This window comes from Candoia aspera, chromosome 14 (assembly GCF_035149785.1).
Source record: "Candoia aspera isolate rCanAsp1 chromosome 14, rCanAsp1.hap2, whole genome shotgun sequence".
Lineage (NCBI taxonomy): Eukaryota > Metazoa > Chordata > Lepidosauria > Squamata > Boidae > Candoia > Candoia aspera.
In genome coordinates, this window is record NC_086166.1 from 2,943,695 (window position 1) to 2,970,320 (window position 26,626).

The 26,626-nt window shown below is 42.8% G+C and overlaps 1 protein-coding gene across 1 annotated transcript in view; it reads right to left on the reverse strand.

Annotated features, from left to right (window-relative positions):
- The window catches only part of MAD1L1 (mitotic arrest deficient 1 like 1), a 352,928-nt gene that overhangs the window by 182,646 nt on the left and 143,656 nt on the right, over window positions 1-26,626 (reverse strand). Inside the window, exon 13 of the mRNA XM_063315196.1 lies at window positions 14,413-14,469. Within this exon, the coding sequence (XP_063171266.1) occupies window positions 14,413-14,469 (57 nt within the window). The remainder of the gene's footprint in view (window positions 1-14,412; window positions 14,470-26,626) is intronic.

Sequence of the window (26,626 nt, forward strand, 5' to 3'; positions counted from 1 at the left end):
GAGGAAGTCGTAATGAATCACAGTCGAGGACGAGGGGGGAAGGACAGCAAACATTAATAGGATCATTTAAATTAGCATCCTGAACCTTAAATGATGCTCTGTGGCCAAATTGGTTGCTGAATTTCAGTGAGGTAATCTGGGAGGCAGCATTTATTTATTTATTTTCTACCCCACCTTTATTTTTTTTATAAATAACTCAAGGCGGAGAACACGCCTAGTACTCCTTCCTCCTCCTATTTTCCCCACCACAACCACCCTGTGAGGTGAGTTGGGCTGAGAGAGCGCGACTGGCCCAAGGGCACCCAGCCGGCTTTCACGCCTAAGATGGGACTAGAACTCCCAGTCTCCTGGTTTCTAGTCCATTGCCTTAACCACTAGACCCAACTGGCTCTCAATTTAAGGGAGGCCCACCAACGGTATGGAGCCGGTGGACACAGACGGCCAACACGGATCTCAATATGTGCAGGAAGAGGACAAAGGAGCAAGGGCTGGGGGGCAGGCTGTCTTAAGGAGCACCTTCACTCGTACGATCCTCTCCATTTTTAACGTGACTCACTGACCCATCAGCAGGACTGATTAAGCTGGCAGGCATGAGAAACCAGACTTTCTTGATGGTGACCCTACTAGAAAGCACCTTCCAACTGATCTAGGCCCAGCCTTTCACTGTAGGCCCTTGATGGGACTTAAAACATGCAGCCCCTTAATGATTCTCCTGCCTTTACAGTGGTTTATCTAAACACCTGTCCCACTGTTTAGCCACTTCACAAGCCGCTCTCATAGACTCTGTTCTGTGGTCTGATCTTTTTGTGTTAAAGCAACGTGGCGAGTGTTGTGTGTTGACCAAGTTCTCTAAGGAGGCCCAGAAATGCTTCCAGGGCATTTCAAAGAGGATTCAAAACTCAGCCTCCTAAATCTGGCCTTACCTGCATCCTCGTCTGGTTGAAAGACGAAAGAAATGGCAATTCATACTGGTTGGCCGGTACGATGATCACAGCGAGAAATACCGTCCTCAATTTTCTGATCACTGGGTTTCTCTCTTTGCTAGCTCAACCCATCACAGATGGCCAGCTTAAAGCTGGTGCTGAAGGTAATTCCGGGGGTGGGGTATCCAAGGCACCAGGCCGACTAGCGGGAGACTTTCAATTCCACCACACCCTTCCAACACAAAGCCGTTTATCAAGTGCATTGCCTTGCCTTTCCCGCCGAAGGTTGCAATGAGGTTTGTTATTATCGTTCTGAGCTGCTCCCTTGGTCTGTGTGCGGACAGCATCCCCAAGAACAAGCACCAGTAAACAGCCTATTTATCACTGGCTAAGCGGCCACAGCCTTGAGTCCAGCTGCCACCTGTTCTCTTGACACGGACAGATAAATTGCCAACGGCTCCCTTCGGAGAAGAAGGCACGGGGCTCATAATAGATTGCTGCACCCTGCAGTTGTGCACTGACGGCAGGAAAGGAGGTTGTGGGTTTTATGAAACCACGCAAGTATCTGCGTGACAGGACAGCTAGGCTGCCCATAACTATTGCAATAGCAGCTTCGTGATGGTAACGGAATGACAATTCGCACCTTCCTCCGTGCATGCCAATTTGTTAGTATGCGCCTCTGTTGAAAAAAAAAAATGTCCCAAAGGCTTGATTATTATTCACAGAGCTGCTGGACAGCTGAAAAATCTTCTTGGGGAACTGTTAATACGTTTAAAATGCAAACTTCATTTGACATGTTGTAGAATCACACAACAGCACCAGAAGTTTAAGGTTAGTGGTAGATATCACGGACTTAATGAACCACTTAACAACTTCATGTTAGACAGGATGGGACCTCATTGTATCTGATGTCCCGAAAGCCATTACTGGAAATGCTCATCCTTTACATCCACCAAGGCCCTTGTGACATGACTAAGGATGCATTCAAGAGAACTGCTGTCCGCTGCAATGCACTAAGCAAGATTAAGTGCTCTGGCCAGCCACTGTCATTTTCAGAACAGCTGGAAATTTTTAAGTGGGTCTCACCAAGAGGTAACTTGTGAGCTACACACTTCCAGCTATTTTTTGTGTAAAAGTACCCAACAACTCTTCCCTGAATAGAGAGTATTGCATTCCGAGGCGATTTTACCTAACCAGCTCCCTCATTTAGGGGGTGCTGAGGTCTCAACCCCATCTCCAGACACAATTTTCAACATTCCTGCAGGTGTTTGGAGAGCTTAAAAACAGGAAGAACAACTCCAGATTCTTTTTATCTAAATCACAGTTATATATGCATGGGGTGGGGGAGTAGAGGATGCAACTTTCCTGGCTTTCAGTTGGATCATTGGGCATATATTTTTACACCAATTTTTTTCTGTGGAACACAACCAACCAACTTAAAAAACCACACACACGCAATTAGAAAGGTATTACATGACTCCTGTGGTATCACAGAGGAGCTTGGCCCCATCTTTAGCAAGAATTCTACTGTATTTCCTGCAGTCGAGGCTGCAAGGTCTATTTACAAAACGTTGGCACGGAAATACACTTTTGGCCCCTTGTTTACATGACAAACTTACATTGTGGGATAACCCCAGTTTAAAAATTGCAAGTAAACCTTTCTTTTGGAAGGCACGGATAAGTGCGTTATTAATACTTTAGATCCACTTACTGCCATCACATTTTTAAACCCTTTGAGCTATTGCCAGAGGAATCTGAATTGCCCAAATTTGCAAAATGGCAGTTTATTTAGTGACAACATCTCTTGACCTTGCCATTTGAGACAGATGCATTAGCAGCATCTAACGCTCCCGAATTAGTCAGTATCGGAACATGGTTTCAGTGATTTGAAGCCTACAGTGTTTAAAAAAAAAATTGAAAAAGTATCACTAAGATAGATATTAGTAATGTAGAAGAACTCTGGAATAAAGACTTGGAATCTCCTACATTAAGAAAACAATAGCTAAGGGTCTTAATGAGTGTCAAGTATCTCTGTTTGAACAAACGATTTTCCTTCAAGTTTCTTGCGGACCTCAGATAATGTTTTAAAAGGCTTGGCCGTCAATCTTATGGTAGAAGTTAAAATTCAGAAAGGGGCCCAGTCGTATAATAGGGGCCTTGACCATGATCGCCTCATGTTGGTTTAATATCTAGGTTTGTCGATTCGGAGTTACGAAACTTAATAAGGTAGCCTGGTCTGGAAGCAGTTAGTCCTAGAAAAAAGTCTTTCAGAGCTCTGATTAGTAGGATTTACTAAGGAGGTCAATGCAGCAACACAGGAGCTCCAGAGAGGAGTCCACTTTCAAATAAGAAACACATATTGTTGGCAAATTAGGGTGAGAAGGCTTGTCTTTGATGTGCACAGAAAATGGGGGATGACGGTCTCCACCTCTTGATGATGGGTCTACTAGACTTCTCATCAATCTGAGAACCAGCCCTCACATGAATGGACTTTTGAATTATCTGGAACGTGTCAGTTTATGAAGGCCGACAGATTTACCAAGCATGTGGCAAAACAGACTCCTTTTCAAGCACTGGGAAGAGTGCAACCCCAGATTCTGAGGGGTCTTGGATTAATGATAAATGCTTAGCTTTCTGTTCATGAATGGGCTCTCTACCGATATAATGGGAAAGCTAGTTAATCTTCTCCTGCCAACCTAGCAGTTCGAAAACATGCAAATGTGAGTCGATTAATAGGTACCGCTTCGGCGGGCAGGTAACGGCATCCGTTTAGTCATGCCGGCCACATGACCATGGAGGAAGTGTCTACGGACAAACGCCGGCTCTTCGGCTTTGAAATGGAGATGAGCACCACCCCCTAGAGTCAGACACAACTGGACTTAATGTCAAGAGAAACCTTTACCTTTACCTAGTTAATCTTAACCCATGTGGTCAAGATTTCATGATGTGTTTAAAAACTGGGCTAAGGATCTTCTTGATAGATAGTTTCCCCTTTTTTCTCCAGGTGTTTGCATTTTGTTCTCTTTGTTTTAGTTCTTTTTCTCCTCCCCACCCTTTTTTGTATTAAAGTAATCAAAAAGAAGGGACGCGGTGGCGCTGCAGGTTAAACCGCTGAGCTGCCAATCGGAAGGTCGGCGGTTCGAAACCGCGCGGCGGGGTGAGCTCCCGTTGCTCGTCCCAGCTCCTGCTCACCAAGCAGTTCGAAAACATGCAAATGTGAGTAGATGAATTGGTACCGCTTCGGCGGGAAGGTAACGGCGTTCCGAGTCGTCATGCTGGCCACATGACCCGGAAGTGTCCTATGGACAACGCCAGCTCCAAGGCTTAGAAACGGAGATGAGCACCGCCCCCTAGAGTCGGATTCGACTGGACTTTACGTCAAGGGAAACCTTTACCTTTACCTAATCAAAAAGTCAGGAATAGCAAGATTTGTACTCAAGCCTTGCCTACTTTGTAAACAAGACCTCATCTGAGTGCTGAAGGCCCAGTATCAAAGTTTGCTCCCTTGCGGATTGTTCTAACAACTAATCTTTTATGGGGACACAGCTTCCCAGTTTAGATCTATGCCTTGAATTACACACCCAAGATTAATTCCTATGAACACAGGACTAAAGTAGTGCCTTTGAGGTCTGAGTTCTCTCAGATATATAAAGAAATCCAGTGAATTTCAAGTTACATGAGGAACCTGCCATGTTTTCAGACTTGGCTGGGACTGTGGCTCCTGCACATATTCCCCACCTTTGATTTTTTTTTTTTTTACAATTATAGTATCTCTGTAAGTTAAACCTGTTGTATGATTCTCCGTGATGAAGATACAGGCCAATGCTAAGGAACTGTGAAAGTATATTTGTGCTTTGGTTAAATAGCCTTGCAATACCCACAGTGCTTTAATGGACCTATGGTGGAACTAGATAACTGAAATTGGATCTATCTGGGGGCAGAGGGTAATAAATCAAGAGGAGATAAGGACAGGTGCCCAGGGCAACCGTATGATTTGAAAAGCGTCCAGCTACTCATTGCTGGTAAGAAGGTAGGTACATAAGCAACAGCAAAAAAGGGCTTTAAGGGGGAAGGAAATTAAGTTTTTGACTGGAGGAGCAGAAAGTAAAAGGGACAGGAGAGCAGACAGATTCCTAATGCTTTGCAATGATTTCCATGCTGCCTGCTAGCAAGCAGATAAAATCATGGCACCAGATATTCATAGAATTCTTCATTCCTTGTCCTCTACTTCCACACACGGGTGATTTCTAGTGATCCACTAGACGTCACAATGGGAGTGCTGTGAATTTATTCTGACCCCGCTTTGGAGCTCAGCTACCGAAACTGGCAGAAGGTACCCTTGGGGTCGTTGCAAACTCCTGAGCCTATCCCGTCTTTCATCAGGTGTCCTGAGTTGCGTTGTGCATTGAAAATGTGTAAGAGCTACTCCCTTCCACAGGGGGTTGGATAATTTCACTATGATCTACTGTTTCTTTCCCAATAAAGCCCTGGGAACCCCTTGCTTTTGCCAACTGCATGTTGCATCCGGAGGGCATTCCTTGAGTAGCAGCCCCTTCCTTTGAATTTGAAAGTAAAACTAGGGTGTCTTGTGTGTGTATGCATGCTTTCGAGTCAACGTTGACTCCTGGTGACCACCTGGACTAATCCCTGAAGTTTTCTTGTTTTATGGGATACCTAATATTTTGTGCCTCCCTAGTGAATTTCACCTCTCTGTTGCGTGGTCAACAAGATGCCATGAGACCGCCCAATGCTCACCATTCCACTTTTAACGTAACGATCTTAAATAATGAGATTTCAAGAGTTCTGTCCTTTTGACTAATCCCCTCCATTAAATCTTGCCATCTTGTGGGACCCAGGAAGCATGGCTTCTCTCTTGCAGCCCCCACTCTCTGGAACAGCACCTCCCCACTCCCAAGATAAGAACAGCACCTTTACTCCTGGGGCTCCGGAAAGCTTTGAAAACCTTGCTCTGGTCCCAGGCCTGGGGTTGATGTTTATTATTTATTCAATTACTTGTTTGGTTTTGTTGTTTTTGCTATTAGATTATTGTAGTCTGGGCTGTCTGTGTGATTCAATGCTGCTGTTAGGTTTTCACTAGTTCTGTATGCCACCCAGAGTCCGCTGGAGTTGGGTGGCCAATAATATAAATAAATAATATTGACAGTAAAAAGAAACTTGAAGGTGGAACAGTCCTCTGAGAAGCCCCAGAAAGGCAACAGAAGTTCATCTTTGAGTTGGGGGCACCAGAAATTATGCTGGGAGTTGGTGCAGATTTTCAACCTTCTAAATATACCCTTTGGCAGAAGTCAAGGAGTGTCCAAGAATTGTAGTTGATGTTCTTCAGGCTCTGTATAAATATTCTAAAGAGCGTGAAGAACATCAAATACAATTCTTGGTCATCCTTTCTTTCTGATGCAGGCTGAGCAAGAATTTTACCTGTTTACTTATTGTACAGTTGAGTTTCTGAGGTAACAGAGGGCAGGATTCCAGCAGGAATAATCATTTGGGGACTGAATCATGTCAGTGGCAAAGGGAGGTTGAAATGTCTAGTGGTGTGAACAAAGCCAAAAGGAGATTCAGCCACGCATTTTCTTTTTCTTTCTTTCTCTGACCCTCCCTTCATTATCTCTCTCTTCCTCTCCACACAGTAGGCAGCTGAGTTCTTTCCAGGTACATGATTAATTTCTGAGAAACAATATTTGCCCCAAAGCTGTAGGGTGCCCAGGCCTAGCGTAGTGGGACCTGTGAAGAGCCACACACAGCCTTGCCAAAGAATCGCCCCTATGACTGCCGAATCTTCCTTAAGCGGCCAAGCTTAATTTTCCTTCTCCCCCTCTCTTTGGACAAGGGGAGGATGAGCAGAGGTGAAGATAAATCTGGAAGCAGATTTGGCCCAGAACCAAATGCAGAAGGAAAAGATTCATCAGTCTTCCTATCTAACCACAAGGCCTCATGATGCACACTCTGCCCTTTCGTATTTTCATTATAAGTATGCAAGGGAGGGCGTTTTGTCACTTCCCCCTTCTGTGGATGCCCATGACCAAGTCAAGGGAAGTAGTAGTCTATGGCGACTTTTTTACAACTTTGAAGCAACCCTTGTATTTTTACAGCCCCCATGACATTCGGAAAGCTGCCTCTTGTCCATCAGCTCGAGCAAAGGCCATTAATGGGAAAACCAGAAACAGCCTCACGAGTTGGATCCTTGGGGAGAGAAAAAGGGGCCAGTGGGGGGCAGCAGCTGCCACCGGCAGCCACCCGGGACCATCCCTCCTCCCTTAGCCGTGTATTAGTCTGTACCAAGCACCGCTGATAATCATGTCCCTTAATTTAGGAGAGCAAGTGGGAGTAAAGAATATAAATTCATGCATTAACTTCAGAGACTGAAAATAGGGAGGAATAAGGCTTCTCTCCAAGAGATTATATTTGGAAATGAAATAGAGTGACGTTGGGTGTTATCTTGAAAAACCGCACCAGGAGGGGAAAATCCACACTATGGCGGAGATCAGTTGAAGTCAGCATGTATGCTACCTGTATCCAAATATCTAACTCAGAACACAGACACACACACACACCATGACGGGTAGTTCTTGGATGGAATAAATATTTAACACTGTCTTCTCGCCAGCATGGGAACTTGCTCCAAACTTTCATCCCAGATGGCAAAACCATCTAATTTGGTCAGTTTTCGGATGGCTGCTGCATGACTTGAAGTACTAGGTCACGGTTTCTCAACCAGGGTTCCGCGAGAGGTTCCTGGGAGATCACGATTTATTTAACAAATTATTTCAAATCCGGGCAACTCCACATTCAAGAGGTAAGCTTCATTCTTTATTTTCAGTTTAAGAACACCGTGAATGCATCTATACAGGCCTACCCATGAAACGAATATAATCATTTCGTAACTTCTGGCCTATCTTGGAGCCTGAATGGGCAGGGGTTCCCCGAGGCCTGAAAGATATTTCAAGGGTTCCTCCAGGGTCAAAAGCTTGAGAAAGGCTGTACTAGAATACAGAAGAAATTCTAAATATTGTTATGCAGGCTTTCCTTTTACTTAAACCATCCACTAATTGGTACAAATGTTGGGCTTCCTTGACAGGATGAATCCCCTGGGGCTCACGCTAAGGCAGCTTGGCCCTGATTTTGTTGCTGCTATTTACTTCTTTTTCCCAGTGCCTTAGGATGAAAGGTTCTTTGCTGAAGTGAAGCCATATTTTCCCTGTTCATTAATATCTTGGTTAAGGGAAAGCTAGCCCAGCTCATACACCCACAAGGACAGCAGCATGCTTTGTTCTTCCCAGACAGATGGGCTGCTCAGCTTTTATTGTCTGTTGTCCTGGGACTGGAGAAATGCACAGACTGGCCCACTGTTTACTAAGAACTGCTGTACCATGTGCTGCTCAAGTAATAACCCAAACGAGGGAATCTCATGGGCTGCAATGTGTATAAATATTAAACACTTGTAACATATAATTTTGGAGGAGTGGTGAACCTGCTTTCCCTCTTCCCTCCCACAACCCAAGTTTTCTCTCCTAAGCCCAGCGCAGAGCCTGATGTGAGACACTTTGGTACACCACAATTGTCTGAAAGGCAGGATAAATATAGAGTAAATCCATAATGGTAGGCTTGGGATACATTGGGGTTGCTGATGGAATAATTGCTGCAGTCTAGCAGACCTTTTGGCTCCATTACCAAATCTCCAGTCAAAAACCGCTAGAAGTAAAGGGATGTTTTGTTTCAAAGCCGTGAGCCTGTCATAAACAGTTAGCAGACAATCTGTTATAAACGTTAAAAAGTTTAACTAGCAATGAACAGTCAGATTGAAATCTCCTTGGAAACAAGTTTTACAAGGTAAAGGTAAATAGCAAGTGACTTGAATGGAGATGGCGAGATAGCTTGACATGAACATCTTTGACTGTAAGCTTGAACACAATTCCTGGGAACTTCTTAAATCCATCACTATTTAAAGGCAGACAAACTAGGCTATCTTGGCAAAAAGAAATCTATGTCTGAACATGCAGGTGACAAGAGGGCCGTGGCATTCTGCCATTTTAACCGACTGATACATCAGGAACATGCCAACCTCACCCTAAGCAGGGGACATGTTAGAAGATGCTGGTCTCCAGGGCTTCAACAGGAATGAATCCTTTGGCAATTCCACAAGGAAAGATGGAAATATGCCTGGGAGGGAACAGAACCCTTCTGCTCTCACCCTCACCAGTAATTCACTTTTTCTACTCAACGTATGGATCATCTTGCTTCCTCAACAATTCGGTTTGAAAAAAAAGTTGGCACCAAAATTAATACACAAACTTAACAGCTCCCAAATAGCTCCTTCAAAGAAACATGGAGGAGCGGGATCCAGCCTTATTCCAAATGAAGGATTGACAAATCTATCAATATCAGTTTCCAATTTTCCCAAACTTACGTATGGATCGTCTTGCTTCCTCAACAATTCGGTTTGAAAAAAAAGTTGGCACCAAAATTAATGCGCAAATTTGTGCACCTGCACATTAGTTGTGCCTAATACTGTGCTACTAAGGTTGAGAAAAATGTGTGGACTTCAGCTCCCAGAATCCCCCAGCCAGCATCCTCATATACACTTCTTTTGGCAAGGGACAGTAGTCCCCGCTATTATATTTTAATACTTCTTAGGAATACTGTCTCTCTGAGAAGCAAAATGCCTTCACCTCTTGTCTGGAGGTCAGGAAAAAAATAAGGCATTAGCCAGAGTAATTCAAGGGAAAATGAATCACTGGGCCTTCGTTCTACAAAGACAGCAGGCCGACAGAGGTTAACTTATCGTAAACCAGAAAATAAAACGCTAACTCAAGTCCACTACAGGATCCAAACTATAAAAGGAGTTCCTGAATGGCTATAATCACAAACCCATTTCTCTAGCCACTGCTGCCCATGCTTAATTAGAGAGAAGTATGTTAATGAAACGGTGTTACATCCCAGAGACATCGTCAGTTGCAAAATTAATTGCATTTAGAGAAAGATGCATAAATTGTGCTTATACAAGCTAATTAGTATGGGTTTGCTAATTAATACTGGAAAGTCAAACTGCCTTTGTCTTGTCAACGGCAATTAGCTGAAGCTACTTAAATTTCTCTCCCTTTTTTTCCAGTAGTAAACTGATTTTAGCAGACAAGTAATTGAATCATGTGCTGAAACACACAGCGTCCGTTAGCTTGGTGGCTCTATTACCCTTTGATGCAGTGGTTCTGGATGCTACAAGTGCAAGGACATTTGGTAAAAATGCCACCTGGTGTCCCCTTTTCACCTGGCACCAACGACGTGCCCATTCAGGATTCCACATTCGCATGTGTGTGCTCTGTCGACATACAAGCTTTGAACAGAAGCACCAACAGCTCATTCGCGAAGCATTTCTAAAAGGCTAGAGTTCTGTATGATAATCAGAGCAATCAACGCATAGCCTTTAATGGCAATTAATAAGTCAACTCCCATTAAGTGGGCAATACGAGGTTATGTAAATATTTTAAATGTAAGCTCTTTTAAAGGCAGCATATGGGAGATAATGCTTTAGAAGAGGCAATGGGTAGAGTTTGAAGGTACTTCAGACCCACAAAAGCTACCAATTCGGTCTCTGTCCCATGTCCAGGTCCAAAGACAGACCAGGTGTAGGTGTGTGTGTGTGTGTGTGCGTGCGTGCACACATGTGTGTGTGTGTTTAATCCACTTCATCTACCATCCTCTGCAACTGATGTCCCACTACCTTCTCAACAACTTTTTCCTCAAACTGGGAATTATAAGAATGAACGAACGAATGTGTGTACACACACACACACACACACACACACACACACACTGTATATGGTTATTAACTTTAGCACTGCATTGAGGATGGATAACTTAAGAAAGCAACACCTTCCAGATGTTGCTTTCCACATAATCACCCCAATTCTCAACTCAACCTACTGCTGAAAGAAAGCCAGTGGGACCCTGGACTCTAGTGAAATCCCTAGATATGATATTCTAAAAGTGAGAACTTTCTTCAGAGCAGGTGTGGGAAGCCCTGTGAGACCACCTGAGAAGGATTTTCACCACTCTACCAGCTCTGTTACTGGACGAACAAAAGCGTTACGTGGCAGAACCCTGGGCAAGATACGGTCTTTTCCGTAACTTCTCAGACATAGGCTAACATGACCGGGTCACAGAAAATAATGGAGAGAAGGTATTGAAAGTGTTTGAAGAGGGGAACACAGAGATGGAGGAGACACTGGGAGTCACAAAAGGTACCCAATCAGAAGAGTAATTCCTACAACCTCAAGTATTTCTGGAAAGGGCACTTGAGTTTAAGCCCTAGAAGGCTGGAAGAGGAAACTTGTTTCAACCTTGTGGCATTAGACTTATCTAATGGGGCATTATGTATTGCCAACAAAAAACAGTATTAATGTGCTGTTAAAAGCCAAAAATAATTCCAGCATTCAGTCACAGGCAGATAGACAGACAGACAGCCATCAATGTAGTCTTACAGCCACGTGAGTAGTCTACAGCATTATCACAGCCTTTTTAATATTTCAATTTAAATCTATTTCAGTATCGGACCTGAAAGCCATTTCTCCTTCAAGAATGACTGCCCTTTGCACAGCTTGACACAGTTGGCAGGTTCCTTTTGCAAAAGACCAATAATAGAACAGAAAAATAGTTACAACCCAGATGAATCCATCTGGCAGACGACTTGTTCCTGAAATTATGTACTAGATGGGTACAGCAGAAAAGTACATCCAGCTGAGCTGCCCAAGGAGGTCGGAGAATAGGACAGCTAGGAATCATCTGAGTCCAGAATTTCAAGTAAAATCTTGGGTCAGAATTGACAGGTACTTCTCTGATATGTTTTATTTACACAAAGGAAAGGAAATCAGCCTTTCTTACAGAAATGGATCTACGTTAAATTAAGCTCAAAGACAGCTGTTGGGTCTTCGGCGCAGCCAGACACCCCTCTTTATGGCCAACGTAAAGTTCATTTTCCTAACTCTCGTTAACACTGCGAATGCGGGTATCGCTCTTAGAGAAGTACAGCTCAGTGGACAACAGCATCTTTGGCCCACAGAAGGTGTAGGCATCGTCAAGCTCAGTACTGGAAAAGACCTCTGTTTGAGATCTTGGAAAATCAACCCCCATCAGAGTAGATAGAGAGGAGCTAAACGGAGATGTCTTTTAGTAGCAAGGAGAACTTCCCTGAACAGCTCACTCCAGAATGAAACTTGATTGAATGCCTTACAATCAAGGACTCTCACAGCCAGGTCAACAATCCTGTTTGGTAACCAAACCAGATTGGGAGAAGTCAGACCAAGCCAATCTTGACTATTCATATTGGCCATCAATCAGAGGAGCAGATGGTGTACATTCCTAGGTCTATTCTGGTGTTTCTCAACCTTGGCCACTTTAAGATGAGTGGACTTCAACTCCCAGAATTCCGCAGCCAGCATGGTGGCTGGGGAATTCTGGGAGTTGAAGTCCACCCATCTTAAAGTGGCCAAGGTTGAGAAACACTGGTCTATTCTATCCCTAAAGTAGTCTAAGAGCAGTGGGACCCCTTTTCCAGATCCATATAAGCTACAGTCTCTTCAGATTATACAGTTCTCAAACACAACAGCAGAGCCCCTGAAATTAGCTGGCCTGTAATGCTAGGTCTCCGCAGAGGAAAATCTACCGAGACTTCAAGCCTACAAGAAGACTCCAAGCAGATGGCCAGATGGCAGACAGCATTTTCGTCAACTGGTATTTCACCGTGAACTGCTGCGTACGTTTTGTTAGGGACAGCTTGTGCTTCATATCCTGCTTGCATCCATGAATACAAATCCAGTTTTCCTTCGACTTTTTAATCCTCGCATTATTTATCTGGTGCTGCTTAGTTTTGCTGTAGCTGAAATGATCTGACTGCAGAGGCTTGTAATCTGTTCCTCTGCAAGGCAAACTCCCAAACCTGAGCTGAAAGTTGTGAGTAGGTATAAAGAACAGTACAGAAGAAATAAATGATCGTGTTGCTTATTAAACCCAGCCACCCACAGCCTGGATCCTCAAGCAGAGGAAGTGAGTCACTGGAAAAGTATAAAACAAACTGAAGTGAATTGCACAGGGGGAATTAAACATTTTTTTACAGAAACCCATTTGCAGAAAATTCTGCCTTATCATGCCCTCAGCCCCCTTTCAAGCAGCTTTGATAAACAAGGAACTGCCTCCAGAAAAGAGCTGGCAATAGATTACACAGTATTTTTGCATTCATAGAAAATGGGGATTCCCAGTGTATTTCTGAATATGTTAAATCTACAGCATTTTGCTACTTCAGTGTTTAATCCTGGAGTATCACAGTTACAAACCATGTGTCCTGAAATGCACACATCATATAGATGCATGAAATAAATGTGGTTTTACCAGGATATAAATTGCAGCCCTCAACAGTAGCAACTCAAAAAGGAAGAACGGAGTGCCCTGCGCAACAGAGCCAGGTGGAGATCAGGCATTTTTCGAATATGGAGATTCAGACTTCGGGACAAGAAGGTCTACCTGTTCTCTCACAATGCTTCGGGCCTTGCTTTAAGGTCCTGATGTCTCTTTTGACGATCCACCCCATTCATGAGTTACATTTACACCTTTGGGGTACATGTCAGAAAGAGAAAGGAAGCACCACTTGCTGACGCATTTACTTTTCACCTCCTATAAAGCTATAATGAGAATTCACCCGTGTGTGCTTATATGTGTGTGTGTGTTTGATCAAAAATCTTTTATTTATCCATAGTATAAGACTTCTGCAGAGTTGATCTGAAAGAATAGGGTTAGTGCTTCATACAGGTAGTCCTCGTTTAACGACCAAAATTGGGCCGGGAATTTTGGTTGTTAAGCGAAGCAGTCATTAAGCAAACGTGATCCAATTTTCAAGCTTTTTTGCGGCAATTGTTAAGTGAATCATCGCTGGTGTTAAGCAAACCACGTGGTCATTAAGCGAATCACACGGTTCCCCATTGATTTTGCTTGCCAGAAGCTGGCTGGGAAGGTAGAAAATGGTGATCGCATGACCACGGACACTGTCATAAATGCAAACCAGTTGCCAAGCGCCCAAACCATGATCATGTGACTGCGAAGATGCTGCAGTGGTCGTAAGTGTGAGGACCGGTTGTAAGTTGTTTTTTCCAGCACCATCGTAAGTCTGAACTGTCACTAAATGAATGGTTGTTAAGTGAGGACTGCCTGTATTATGAACTAGTTTGGTGTAGTGGTTAAGATGCTGGATTAGAAGCGAGGAGACCACGGGTTGTCGTCTTCCCTTAGGCACGAGAGCCTGCTGGGAGACTTTGGGCCAGCTATTCTCTCTCAACCTAACCCATCTCACAGGGCTGCTGTTGTGGCAGGGAAAATAGGGAGTTTTTTATATATAGCCCTGAACTGTACAAAATAAACCTGGGATATATATAAAAAAGTAGATGTATAAGATTTTTAATAAACATTGCAAAAAATTTAAACTTACCATGTCTGCTCTTTTCTTCTGATTCCCTGCGTCTTCCAAAGCCTGGGATAACTGAGCCTTCAAGAAAAAAACAAAGAGACCAACGTTCAAGAAAATGACAAGAGAGAAGCAACCCAGGGTCTGAGGACAGAATGAATGCTGCAGAACGAACTGAACGGTAAAAAAGCATTTTAATACGTCTCGAACAACATTAGAACGTGCCTCTTTAGGTGTGTTTCTTCTGCCAGAGCAACTGCTCAGCGGTCACGCCAATATGCCCGAACACCTCCAGGATTTCACACCGAGGGCAGAAATCAAAAATGACACAAGTCGCTTTGCGATAATCTTGCAATTTACACAATGATAATTTTCATCTAAACAACGGTAATTGCGCTATCTCTGATGCCTCTCAGAGCAGGGGAGTCTTGGAAGAATGTACTGGCAGCTCTTGAGCAGTCATCGCAAAGCCACCACCACAATGCATGTCTTGAAAGAACATTCTCTCCCCCCGAGAAGCCGATCACAACGGAGACGAGGAAAAGAGTGAGACGTACGGCAATATATTTTTTTTCCCACAATAACCCATCTTGTTGTAGATCAAAGGGTTCCTATTTTGCAGGTCCTTGGAGTGAAGATGGAAGGTCCTTCTTTTGGACTATAGCATAAATGAGTCCCTCTTTTGGGGGAGATGGGTGGTAACAAAATTTGAATAATTAATAAATAAATACTCGATTTTCTTATTTGGTCACCCCACCCCACTCGGTTCTTTTTTTCCAGTGGTGTAAAGTTAGAGACCAATTACTTTCTTGGCAACAACAGACATGCCTTGCCAAATAAGCTCTGTTGATGGCACAGAAACTCATTTAAACCAGCTTAAACAAACCCAGAGAGAAGGGATGTCTTGCATAAAAAACAATTCCTATCATTCCAGACAATTATTCACTAATTCTCCAGGGTCTTTAGAATAACTTCCCTACACCATGTGAAATGGTCTTAACAAGCACAGCAGAAGTGAACGCCAAGTGATTCACAACAAAGAAACAGTGGTGGTAGATTGGGGGTAGAGAACAGAAGGGACCTGTCAAGCTCCAGAAACAAAGCTTCAAAGAAATTAATCAAAGCAAAAATCGCAACCTCAAGAGGGCACACACAAAAAGCACCACTCTGCTTTACTAACAAACATAGTAATTACAAGCTGGCTTTGGCCTTTGGATGCAGCAGGAGCTAACACAAAATCAGAGGTGCACGCCCTGCAATCATATCAGGCTATGGAAGGAAGAAGTGCCTACACAAAATGAATTAGATTCTAATATAAATCCAGGAGCTGGTGTGGGAAATTGGGAAGACATTGATTAAACCTTGCGGGATACACCAGTCCTGTGCCAATGTCAGAGAGCTGGGAGTGATCAAGAGAGCGTCATAATGAAATTACTGTTAAGTTTGGTGTTGAAACATCAGGAGGCTGAGTGTGTAAATGCATGGACACCTGGAGTCAAGATCTTCTCCAACACTTAATTAGGTTGTATTGCATCAACAACCTGGAATGGACACTGACCTGCGAGGAATGGACTTTTCTTGGCAACCAGGATTGCAAAGTTTTCCAATGGTAGGAACTGCCATTATCCTAACACTGAGCAGGCTAAAAAGAAATAAACTTTCCAATATTCAATCACGGTTTTGGCAATAGTTCTCTACTGGCTAAAATTACCATTCTGTTCAGTGGTGTTGGTTCTCCTAATTCTTCAGGATAACCACCATTCTTCTTGAAAGCAAGCTCTGGAAAGTCAGCTTCACATTTATGGGTTTGCTTGTGGCTCTAATGAGGAATCATAAAGTGAATGAGCGATTGGGCAGCAGATTTCCAAGAAGAGTTGAGCCAAATGCCTAATTACTACTCCTCTGGAGGCTTCCGGAAAAGGCCTATTGGACCAGAATATCTTTCTAATGTCACCCTCCTTGGCCAGAACAAAGCTTTTGCCCTGGCTTTGTTTCCTGGTTACGTTAACATCCATGGCTTATCATTTTTCTCAGTTGCTGTATACATTAAATTTTCTTTTTGTATTCTGACAGTAATTTAGTTTTAATTGATTTTATGGCTGCTAGCCGCCCAGAGTCACTTGTTTGAGATGGGCGGCCATATAAATTGGATGATTGGATGGATGGATGGATGGATGGATGAATAAATAAATGGCCTATCTGAACACCTATCCTTCATATTTTTCACTGGGTAGACATTACCAAAACCCATACATGATGCAATGATGTCGGGAGTGGAAGGGCCAGTGGCCAATGTCTTGCTGCTATAGTCTTATTATAGGAATCCCAAAGAGAATCCATGTCTGTCTTCCCTTCTCTCCCCACTTCTAACTAATCTTCCTGTTAGTTCTGAAGAGTACTACACCCAGCTTCTCCTAGCAGATGATTATCCAGGAAAGCTACTAATCATAGCAAAGATCTATGCAAGGGCCTGTAGTACTTCTCAAGATAATGGTTATGTCAATCTAAATTAGGCTGTTTACTCTGTAGGTTAAGTCAAAGTGAATGTATTTTCATTTTTTGTTTCTGATCAATAAATATAATAAAAACAAATTGAAACTGAACAAAATCTATTTGAATGGGATTTTCAAGTTCAGAACGCCAACTGCCAGACCATACTGGACTAAAACAGCACTATTACACTATTCTGAATTTACAATCCAGTTAGATAGTTCAACCAGCTTTATTGCATCCAAAATGCACAAATCAATTTTGGGCTCATTTAGACATAATAAAATCACATCTAATCATCATATTCATCAGTTCTACACTTCATAATTTTTTTTATTACAGACTTAGACCAGTACAAAGATAGTGTTCTGTAAAATATACATAGTCTTTCTTAAAACGATTAACAACGTAGGATAAAATAGGAGGATAAAAATTAAAATACAACTGAAGTACATTTATAGACGATCTAACTAAACTCTAAGTGCAATCGAAGATACTTACCTATACTAAGTAAGAATATAGACATTAAGAATATATTGAGTATATAATGTAAAACACGAGAATCTAAAATTACCATGATATTATATATATAAAAATCCTGAGTCTATTTGGTCTGAAATTTGTGACAAGTACTAAGTGTATTTTATATTTGTCACAAATTTCAAAAGGAGGAGGAGGAGGAAGAGGGGTGGGGGGAAGAAGAGAGGAAAAGAAGAAGACAGGAGGGGGAGGAAGAAGAGGCAGCAACGACCCTTTGGGTAAGTGAAGGTAGAAGAGCAGGAATACGCGTTGTGTGCATTTGTGGGTGTGCGTGTTTTGGGGGAGGGGGTAAGGCTGAGAAGGGGAGCAACAAGTCTGAAATGGCACCTCTGAATTTTGGCTATTTTGCTCCCCAACGGTAGCATAACCTTTGGGGTGCTGGGTAGCCATATATGTTGGAGAAGTGCTTGCAGATCAAGAGCTGCCCATGCCTTCTCTGGTCCATGCAAGTCTTCCTGCTTGAGCTGCCCAAGGACAGCCATCGCCACGTCTACGCTGCCTTCTACTAATGGAAATGCAAAACTCATCACAGCATCCTGAACGCCACGTACACCTTGCTAATTACGAAGCAACAGATGAGCTCTGACGTTCCGGCATAGCTCTTTCAATCCGTTCACTTTAAGAAACCATCACAGCCTAAAAGCAGCAGCTTAAGAAGGAACAGGACAACCTGTTGTAACTCTTCATCTTAGCCCTGATAGGGTTTCAACCAGGCAGCCTCAGAGGAAGGTGGGGGAAAATGTTATCCTCTACAACTTGTTTCCCCGAAGTGGAACAGAAGAGCTCAAGAACGTTCATCAGCCTTCAGCCTATACGCTCGGTGGTGTCAGGTATCTTAACAAGACCCCGGCAATTTGACAATGAAACATTTATTGACACACACACACACAGGCAGTGCACAATTGCCATTTCCTAGTTCTCTTCCAAAAAACAAAGCGGCATGAATAAAGTGCTATTAAAATTTCCCTTTTTAAAAAACTTCTTTTAAACTTGCCACTACTTATAAAGGAACAGGTCAGCCTTCAGAGCCCTTTGTTTACTTCAGGAAGATGTAGTGGCAGCCCGTGTTTTAAAAAAAACAGGAGCATAAGAGCAAAGAAGCATTTTTCAAGGCAGCTGCATGGAATTCATGCAACAGCTGGCAAGCGCAGCCACATTTGATCCATGTATCAGAGCAGCTTACCATCCCTATAGTTTCAGTAAAAATTACAGTGCAATATTATAGCTGGGAATCGCAAAGCAATGCTATTGCAACGTTTTGATTCAAAAACGTGGGCCTCAATAAAGCTAAGAAAGTGGATGCTTGCTGTAAAGCTCCGAGAATTGAAAAACAACAACAATGTGCAGTCACTGTCGCACAGCCATAATCCTTGATAGAAAGCCATTTGTATGACTAGACTGGTATCTTCCTGCACTGGGTCTAATTCCAAATTCATCACCAAACCACCTGGCTCAAGTGAGATCTTCTTACAATTCTCTGCTCTGAACCCACAGGCAGGAAGTGATGGCCCTAATTTCAAAACCTCTCTGAGTGAGAGATCTTTGCCAAGAGCAATCTATTTCATCATTAAAGCCCGGGGCAAAGAGAAACGGCGTCTGCCCGGTGGAGAATGGCATTCCCATTCATTGTTGGCTTTGGCCAACTTAATGCTGGTTTCCACTTGTCCTCCGTACTGCTCCCAGCCAATGAATCCTGGGAAAATGTCATCTCTGCAAGCCAAAAGGTTGCTTGCTCATCTTATCTACTCATCTTATCTACTCATCTTATCTACTCATCATTTGCTGCTCAGTCTGAGACACTTCGTAATACTGGACCGTCCCAAAGGTGAGGGTGATTAGGCTGTTTTGTTTCCTCTTTCCCTCCAAAATCAGCAAAGGCTGGTCTGCTCATCTGAGAATCCAGCCAAAACAATAAACGGAAGGGAAGACTTATTATATGACGGAATTCCAATTTTCAGAATTTGGCTCAAGATCACAGGCTCTGCCATTTGGCAGATCTGTAACATCTATCTGAAGAAATACACAAACACAAGTGGAAAAGTTGATTTCCAAAGGCACAAATGTACGTACATACGGATGCCTGTCAGTGATATTTCATACATCTTCCTGTGGGTGGGGAGCTGATTTCAAACAGCTGCGAAGAGCTGAATTGTGTGGGTGGAAAGGGTTGTGACAAAAGCAAGTTCCAAACGTTATACCGCTAGACTTCCGTTTATTTGCATACTGCAATACGCTGTATTAAAATATTGTGAAAGCTGGTATGAAAAATAATTTCCGTCAGTAAAACATGCCAATTTATATCACTATGAAAATGCATTTCCATAGCTGAGAGAAGTTACTGAATTAGCCCTTTTATAGCATACTTACAAGGACGGAAGGAGGGAAGGAGGGAATCTTCAGTATGACATCATTGTTTTATGTATTTTAAGGCTATAGACTTCTGATAATCAAGATGAATCTCCACATTACTCATGTGGAAATTATAAACATGGGACTTTTTCACATAAATTTCACATAAATTCATAAATTTTCACATAAAATAACATCAAGCTATTTTCCTAGACTTTTCAACTTCTTTGATCTGATTCATCCTGCTGCATAATTCATTCCTTCCTTCCTTCCTTCCTTCCTTCCTTCCTTCCTTCCTTCCTTCCTTCCTTCCTTCCTTCCTTCCTTCCTTCCTTCCTTCCTTCCTTCCTTCCTTCCTTCCTTCCTTCCTTCCTTCCTTCCTTCCTTCCTTCCTTCCTTCCTTCTTGTTTTTAGGTCCATCTGTACACACACTTGCTACATTTTAATATTTCATATTAAGGAAACCCAACAAATGATTTAAGAGTCAAAGTGACATCATCTACACCATACACCACTTTTGTGTCTCTTGGGCTGGACCTTCTTCACCTCCTTGGTCCCGGAAAGAAAGGTTGTGGGATGGGATGTTTAACAGACGTTCCCAGGGAAGATGGAGGAGGGAACCCACCCATTAAAAAAACACTCCTGAGCCCAGGGGAGGGGGGAAATATGAGAAAGAGACTCAGAGTAACTCCACCTTAATTATGCTAGATATAAGTTGAGCTGGAGAATTACTTTGGCAGTGTTCAAGATTCTCTTGCAATACATACTGGTAAGAAAGATCTTTCCAGAAATCCCAGTGGTTCTTGTTTCCTGAATTTGCCTGCCTCGAATGGCTTGACAGGTTGGTACACAATAACGAGAAACCGAAAGTTTCTTTATCCCAAAAGTGTGTAATGCATATGAAACTACATCAGTGGTAAACCTTGAGAATTTTTGAAGGAAGGACGGAAGAAATCCCAAGGTAAAAGCCTGCTTATCTCACCTCCTTATTTTCCTTCGAACAACTTAGAAGATAAAATACAAGGATCAAAAGGATCAGAGGAAGTCTTTTGGGAATATCACGTCTTAAATCCATTCGTGCGCATATACATTCACCGTCCCAAAACTACATCCCTGTGGCACTTGGGGACGTGCTGCTGCTGAGCAAAAATGGCAAATTGCAGCCTTCTCAAAAGCAAAAGGCAGAAGCGGGTCTTATGAAACTTGGCCACACTAAGTGCTAGTGCAAGTTCTACTTTTGTCCTAGACAAGTAAGAAAATCCGGTCCTGACGGACTCTGGGGGAGTCGCTCCACATCCTAAGTATGCTACCAGAAGAATCCTGATGCTGAAGACCTTCAATTCTGGAAACCCAAACTGTCCCATCCCCCAAAATAGCTGGCAAATTTGCATACTGGGGAGACAACAGCATCAACAGGAGCACCTCTGTCTGTTAATTATACCTTTACAGAAATAAAGACAACTTTTCAGTCCAATTATCTAATATAAGCTGCCTTCCCTTTCACCCCCAAAATGGACACAAAGAAGCCTGGTTATTTACCATGCAGAGGGATAACCGAGCATAACAGTTAAAACACTCCATTTGAAGTGGAATTCTTGTGCTACCATGAACAGCAGAAGATTCATCTGGAACCATCCAAAGGGCTGTTCCAGGCCATGGAAGGTCACATACATTTGAGCAATGGCTTCCCTTCATCCCTGTAGCAATGGATGGAATCTCCGCCCATCAGCCATCAGCCCCTCAACCGTCAATTCATATGACTGAAATATTTTGGAGAAAAGAAAACATTACCTGTTTTCACATCCAGGATTTCTAGAAAGCAGGAAAACCTGAAGCTGTACACCAAAGTCCGTCTGTCTGTCTCTTTCATACATTCATTCATTCAAATTTTGGCACCAGCTGATTCCCAGAATAACTCTTCAGGTCCACATTTTTATTCTACCATAGTAAGATTTCAAAATATGGCATAAATGGCTCTCTGCCCGGACTTGTTTTTAATACTACAAGCATTACAGGCAGGTAAGATCTCTTATACAGGTGGTCCTCGCTTAAGGATCACATTTGGGACCGGATTTTCAGTTGCTAAGCGAAGCAGTCATTAAGCAAATCCAACCCGATTTTACCTTTTTTGAGGTGGTCATTAAGCAAATCACCATGATTGTTAAGCAAACCACATGGTCGTTAAGTGAATCATGCAGTTCCCTGTTGATTTTGCTTGCCAGAAGCCGGCTGGGAAGGTCAAAAATGGTGATCGTGTGACCACGGGACACTGTGATGGTCATAAATGCAAACCAGTTGCCAAGCACCCAAATAGTGATCACGTGACCGTGGGGACGCTGCAATGGTCATAAGTATGAGCACTGGTTGTAAGTTGGCTTTTTCAGCACTGTTGTAAGTCCGAACCATCACTAAATGAATGGTCATTAAGTGCAGACTACCTGTATTATTGTAGTTGTTCCTTCCACATTATAATTTTATCCAATGGCTAGCCCAGGCCATTTCTACATCTCGGATACTGTAGAAGAATTGAAACAGAAAAGAATCAAATGGGTTGCAATTACTTTATAAAAATCTCCTTTCAGTGTTTAAATAACCAATCATTTCTGAAAGCGTGGGGCAACATTTCACACCTGAGATGTTGCTTCTAGTCAAAATCAGGTAAGGGAACTGTAACATCTTATAAAAGGGCAGGGTGTATAAAACCTAATCAGCTCAGTGAAATTGCTATGTAATTATGGTCTGCCCTCCAGGTATGGCTAACCAATGAGTGTTTGCTTTGACAAGCTATTTTTGTAATCTTTTCCTCTGATAGTTCCTTGGGGTGGGGAGTAACAGCTTGTTTATAGAACTTCCTTTAATAGGCCAGCCCAGGTCTCCTAGCATGTATTTTATTTACCTCCCTGGGAAAGGGGTTAGCAAACACAATCTCCGAGTGAAAGGCGGGCAAAGAATGGTAGCAGGTCTTAAACCACGCTCTCTGGGAAAAATCTCAGTGAAGCTAGCAGAACTGCTGCCTACCAAAAATGTGAATGTTTCAGCTTGTGTTTAGGGTTCACATTTATTATATGCAACTAGCAAAATAAGGGGCTGTTTCTGTAGTGGAAGCTCAGAATAGAAGGATAGAAGAATCTGTGATGAGATCATTCTCAGAAACTCAGGTTGAGGAAAGGCTATGTCTTCAAAGCAGGGAAATGCAGAAGGAGGCCCTAAGAGTCCTCGATATGGAGCGATTGTGGCTTCAAGGCTATTCCCCTTACGAAGATGTGGACCTTCCAAGTCACATAACGCGACGCACTTTCCTGAGAGACCCAAAACCCGTGTAAGCAAATCGCCTGTCGTGAATAAGAATTGTCCAAAACGACCATCTCAGAAGACCTCTGCGTGAGTTAATCCTCCACTTTTTCTAGATCACAAATGAGAAATAGGCATGTCTGGTTAGACTGACTAGCCCATTTCTAGATTTGTGGGATGAGCAACCTAAAACTACAGAGCCACATGTGGCCCTTAAGTCCGCCCTTTGCAGCCTTCACAACCCCCCCTCCTGAACACGGATGGAACAATTTCACTGTACGTCCCTGCAGGGTGAGCCCTAAAATACACAAATCAAAGATATTTTTAAAAAATTAAGAAAACTCTCAAACTCTCACCTGAAGATGTATGATATGACCACGTCTATATATTGGGGCCCTCAGCCTCTCAAAATGTTCCTTACCCACACCGCATATACAAAGATACATTAAATGCCCAGTTTCAGCATGAGGACAGTCATCCTTCACTTCTCTCATTGAGGAAAGAAGTAATGTTTAATTCAGCCCAAATTGCCCAGTTGAAGGCTATTAAGCGTTATGTGTTTTATCTACTCAACACCCCATTGCCTTCTGGGAAAACTGAACTGGGGAAGGCTGATGGTCCTTGCTGTTTCTCCATCTACCCAACCATGCCCTTAGAACTTAACTTTTTTGCCCTGTTCTCCCAACAAACTTTTCAATCTCTTCACCCACAGTATTAACTCTCCATTCAGCACCCCCTTTCACACTCTTACAGGGTTTAGAAATGCTTCTTGAAGAAATGTGGGGGGGAAATAGCCGATTTTTTTCATTACAACACATCCCCATCAGCATCTTCCTGACCTGAGAATCTATTAGTCTGTCTTACCACTTCTGCCCTTTTTATTCACTGCTCAGATTTTTTATTCTATCTTCAGTTATGAAATTGAAACCACCAGTCCAAACTTGTCTATTCTGTCCTTGTTCCTTCTGACCTTCCTACTGCCTTCAAGAGAAATGACCATATTACTCAGCACCTTCCATGAACTGGTTCTTCACTCTGCTTCACTCTGCTCATCCGAACTCCTGAGCTTCCAATTTCTCTACCCCATTCACACTTTTTAAGGCCCCCACCTACCCTGGTCTCTCCTCATTGACCCTTCCCCTTTACAACGTTCATTTGAAGACGGTAAACTTTTAAAAATGGAATTTCATTTCACTAGGTTATTGAGTGCTTCAAGAACTATTTTATTTTTTTATTATTATTTTTTTTATTTATTTTCTATCCCACCTTTATTATTTTTATAAATAACTCAAGGTGGCGAACATACCAAATACTCCTTCCTCCTCCTATTTTCCCCACAACAACCCTGTGAGGCGGGTTGGGCTGAGAGAGAGGGACTGGCCCAAGGTCGCCCAGCCGGCTTTCAGGCCTAAGGTGGGACTAGAACTCTCATACCACGCCTGATTGGCTGAGAGAGAGGGACTGGCCCAAGGTCACCCAGCCGGCTTTCGTGCCTAAGCGGCACTAGAACTCACGGTCTCCTGGTCTAAAATGAATAGAAAACATGCCACAAGGTCTTGATGGAAGCCTTTTCATTTCATTTCATTTCATTTAAATATTTATTTATTTATTTATTTTCTATCTTTTATCGTTTTAATAAATAACTCAAGGTGGGGAACATACCTAATGCTCCTTCCTCCCCCTATTTTAATATCTGCAAAGAAAAAAATGGTTTGGTTTATTGAGTGATCTACATTATGAACTGTACGGGAAGGACCAAAATTCTTTCCCTGTGTGTGTGTGTGTGTGTGTGTGTGAAATATATGATAATGTATTTCAAAATCAACAAAGCACAAGGGAATTTTAAATGTGCTGCAAGGCCTTGACATCAACGATCAATCTGACTCCCCAGGAACAGGCAAATCAACATATACATTCTCCCCAGCATCCTTCTTTTACAGGATTCACGGCTGTTCTAATTGACTGCCACTGGAGCAAGTTAAGTGTTAAGTCTATAAATAGGAGACAAGGAAGTAGAATGGAAAGAACCAGTGCACATTAAGTAGTAGTAAATGGGGGGGGGGGAGTATGAGCTACTGAAGTAACTTGCACATAGGAAGCGACTATGGGGAGAGCATAAGTAAGTAAATACGTTTATTGTTGTCACCCCAGGTCATAACACAGCAATGCAATGCAATGCAATAAAATGCAGTAACACAATAAAATGCAGTAACACAATAAAACAATAACACAATGCTATGGGAAGAGTGGACTCAAGAGGATGCCAAACGAGTTGGAAAGATGCACACACTCTTAGATTTAGTTGGGAAAATCCTTTTGGAGAAAGGCAGAGAAGGAGAAAGGTAGCCATTATCTGCAGGAAGAATGGAAGGGCAATTTGTGATGCGGAGCACTGATAAATAGAATCATTCTCAGTCTGGGGACAGTGCAAATGGTGTTATCAGGCACAGCACAATACCAGGTACCTTGGAAATTAGGATCCTGCCATGCGGCAGCGCTCAGCGAGATGGAGGTTAAATTAAGCCATGATCCCATACCTTGATTTGTAGGAATCAAGCACGTCGACTCAAGACTAGCATTGTGATGGAACTGACACAAGGCCGGTACGCAAAGCACTGGGGCAAAAGAGAAGAAAGAGAGGCCTTGGGTGTGGAGGGGGTTATGGGATGCTTCCCCGGTTCCATTTAACTATCAGAGCAGACATTTAAAAATGAAGCTACAGGACGGTTTACATCTGCATATCCATCCAAGCAAGGTGCAGTTCCACAAAGCTGCTTCTGGATTCTTGTCACTCTCGTTTTTTTTTCCTAAAAAGAGGGCTCATGTATAAAACATCATGGTGCTTCATGAACAGATGCAATTTACTCTACTTCTCTGATATTAATAATATACAGCAGGAGGAGGCGATGCTAGGTACTCAGAAGAGGAATGGAAGTATTCCATAAGAAAGACTCCTCTCTCCTTCATTAAAAAAACGAGCCGGACCGATATGCTGATTTTTCTTATTTCCAGACCCAACTCCAGTATGATTTCCACCCCCACCCCACCCCCAGAGGAAGATAATACATAAAGAACTTTAAAAGGGAATGGATTCTGAAAGGCCAGTTCAGCTACGAGGGGGAGGCAAAATTTCCTTAGCAAGGCTGCCCAGGAATCTCTCGCTAGAAGACAAATATGTAAAGCAAGGTATGTATGTAGCCATCTTCAGTGAGGGGCCTGGGTGGAAACTGATAACCCATTAACAACTCTACTAGCCCCAGTCAGTAACGGGTTGACAAGGACAGGGTTGTGACCCAGGAAGGGATCAGCTGTCTATCCCATGATGATGATGCCACCCGTTCAATCATGTCCGATTCTTGGCAATTCTATGGACCAGCCCTCTCCACTTTTTCCAATCTTGTATTCATTCATTCATTCATTCATTCATTCATTCGTTATTCAAATTTAATTACCGCCCATCTCCCCCAAAAGAGGGACTCTGGGCGGTTTACAATAAAATCAGACTACGGCCATAAACGTTAAAACCTCATAAAAATCAAACACATTATGATTATAGTTTTAAACAACT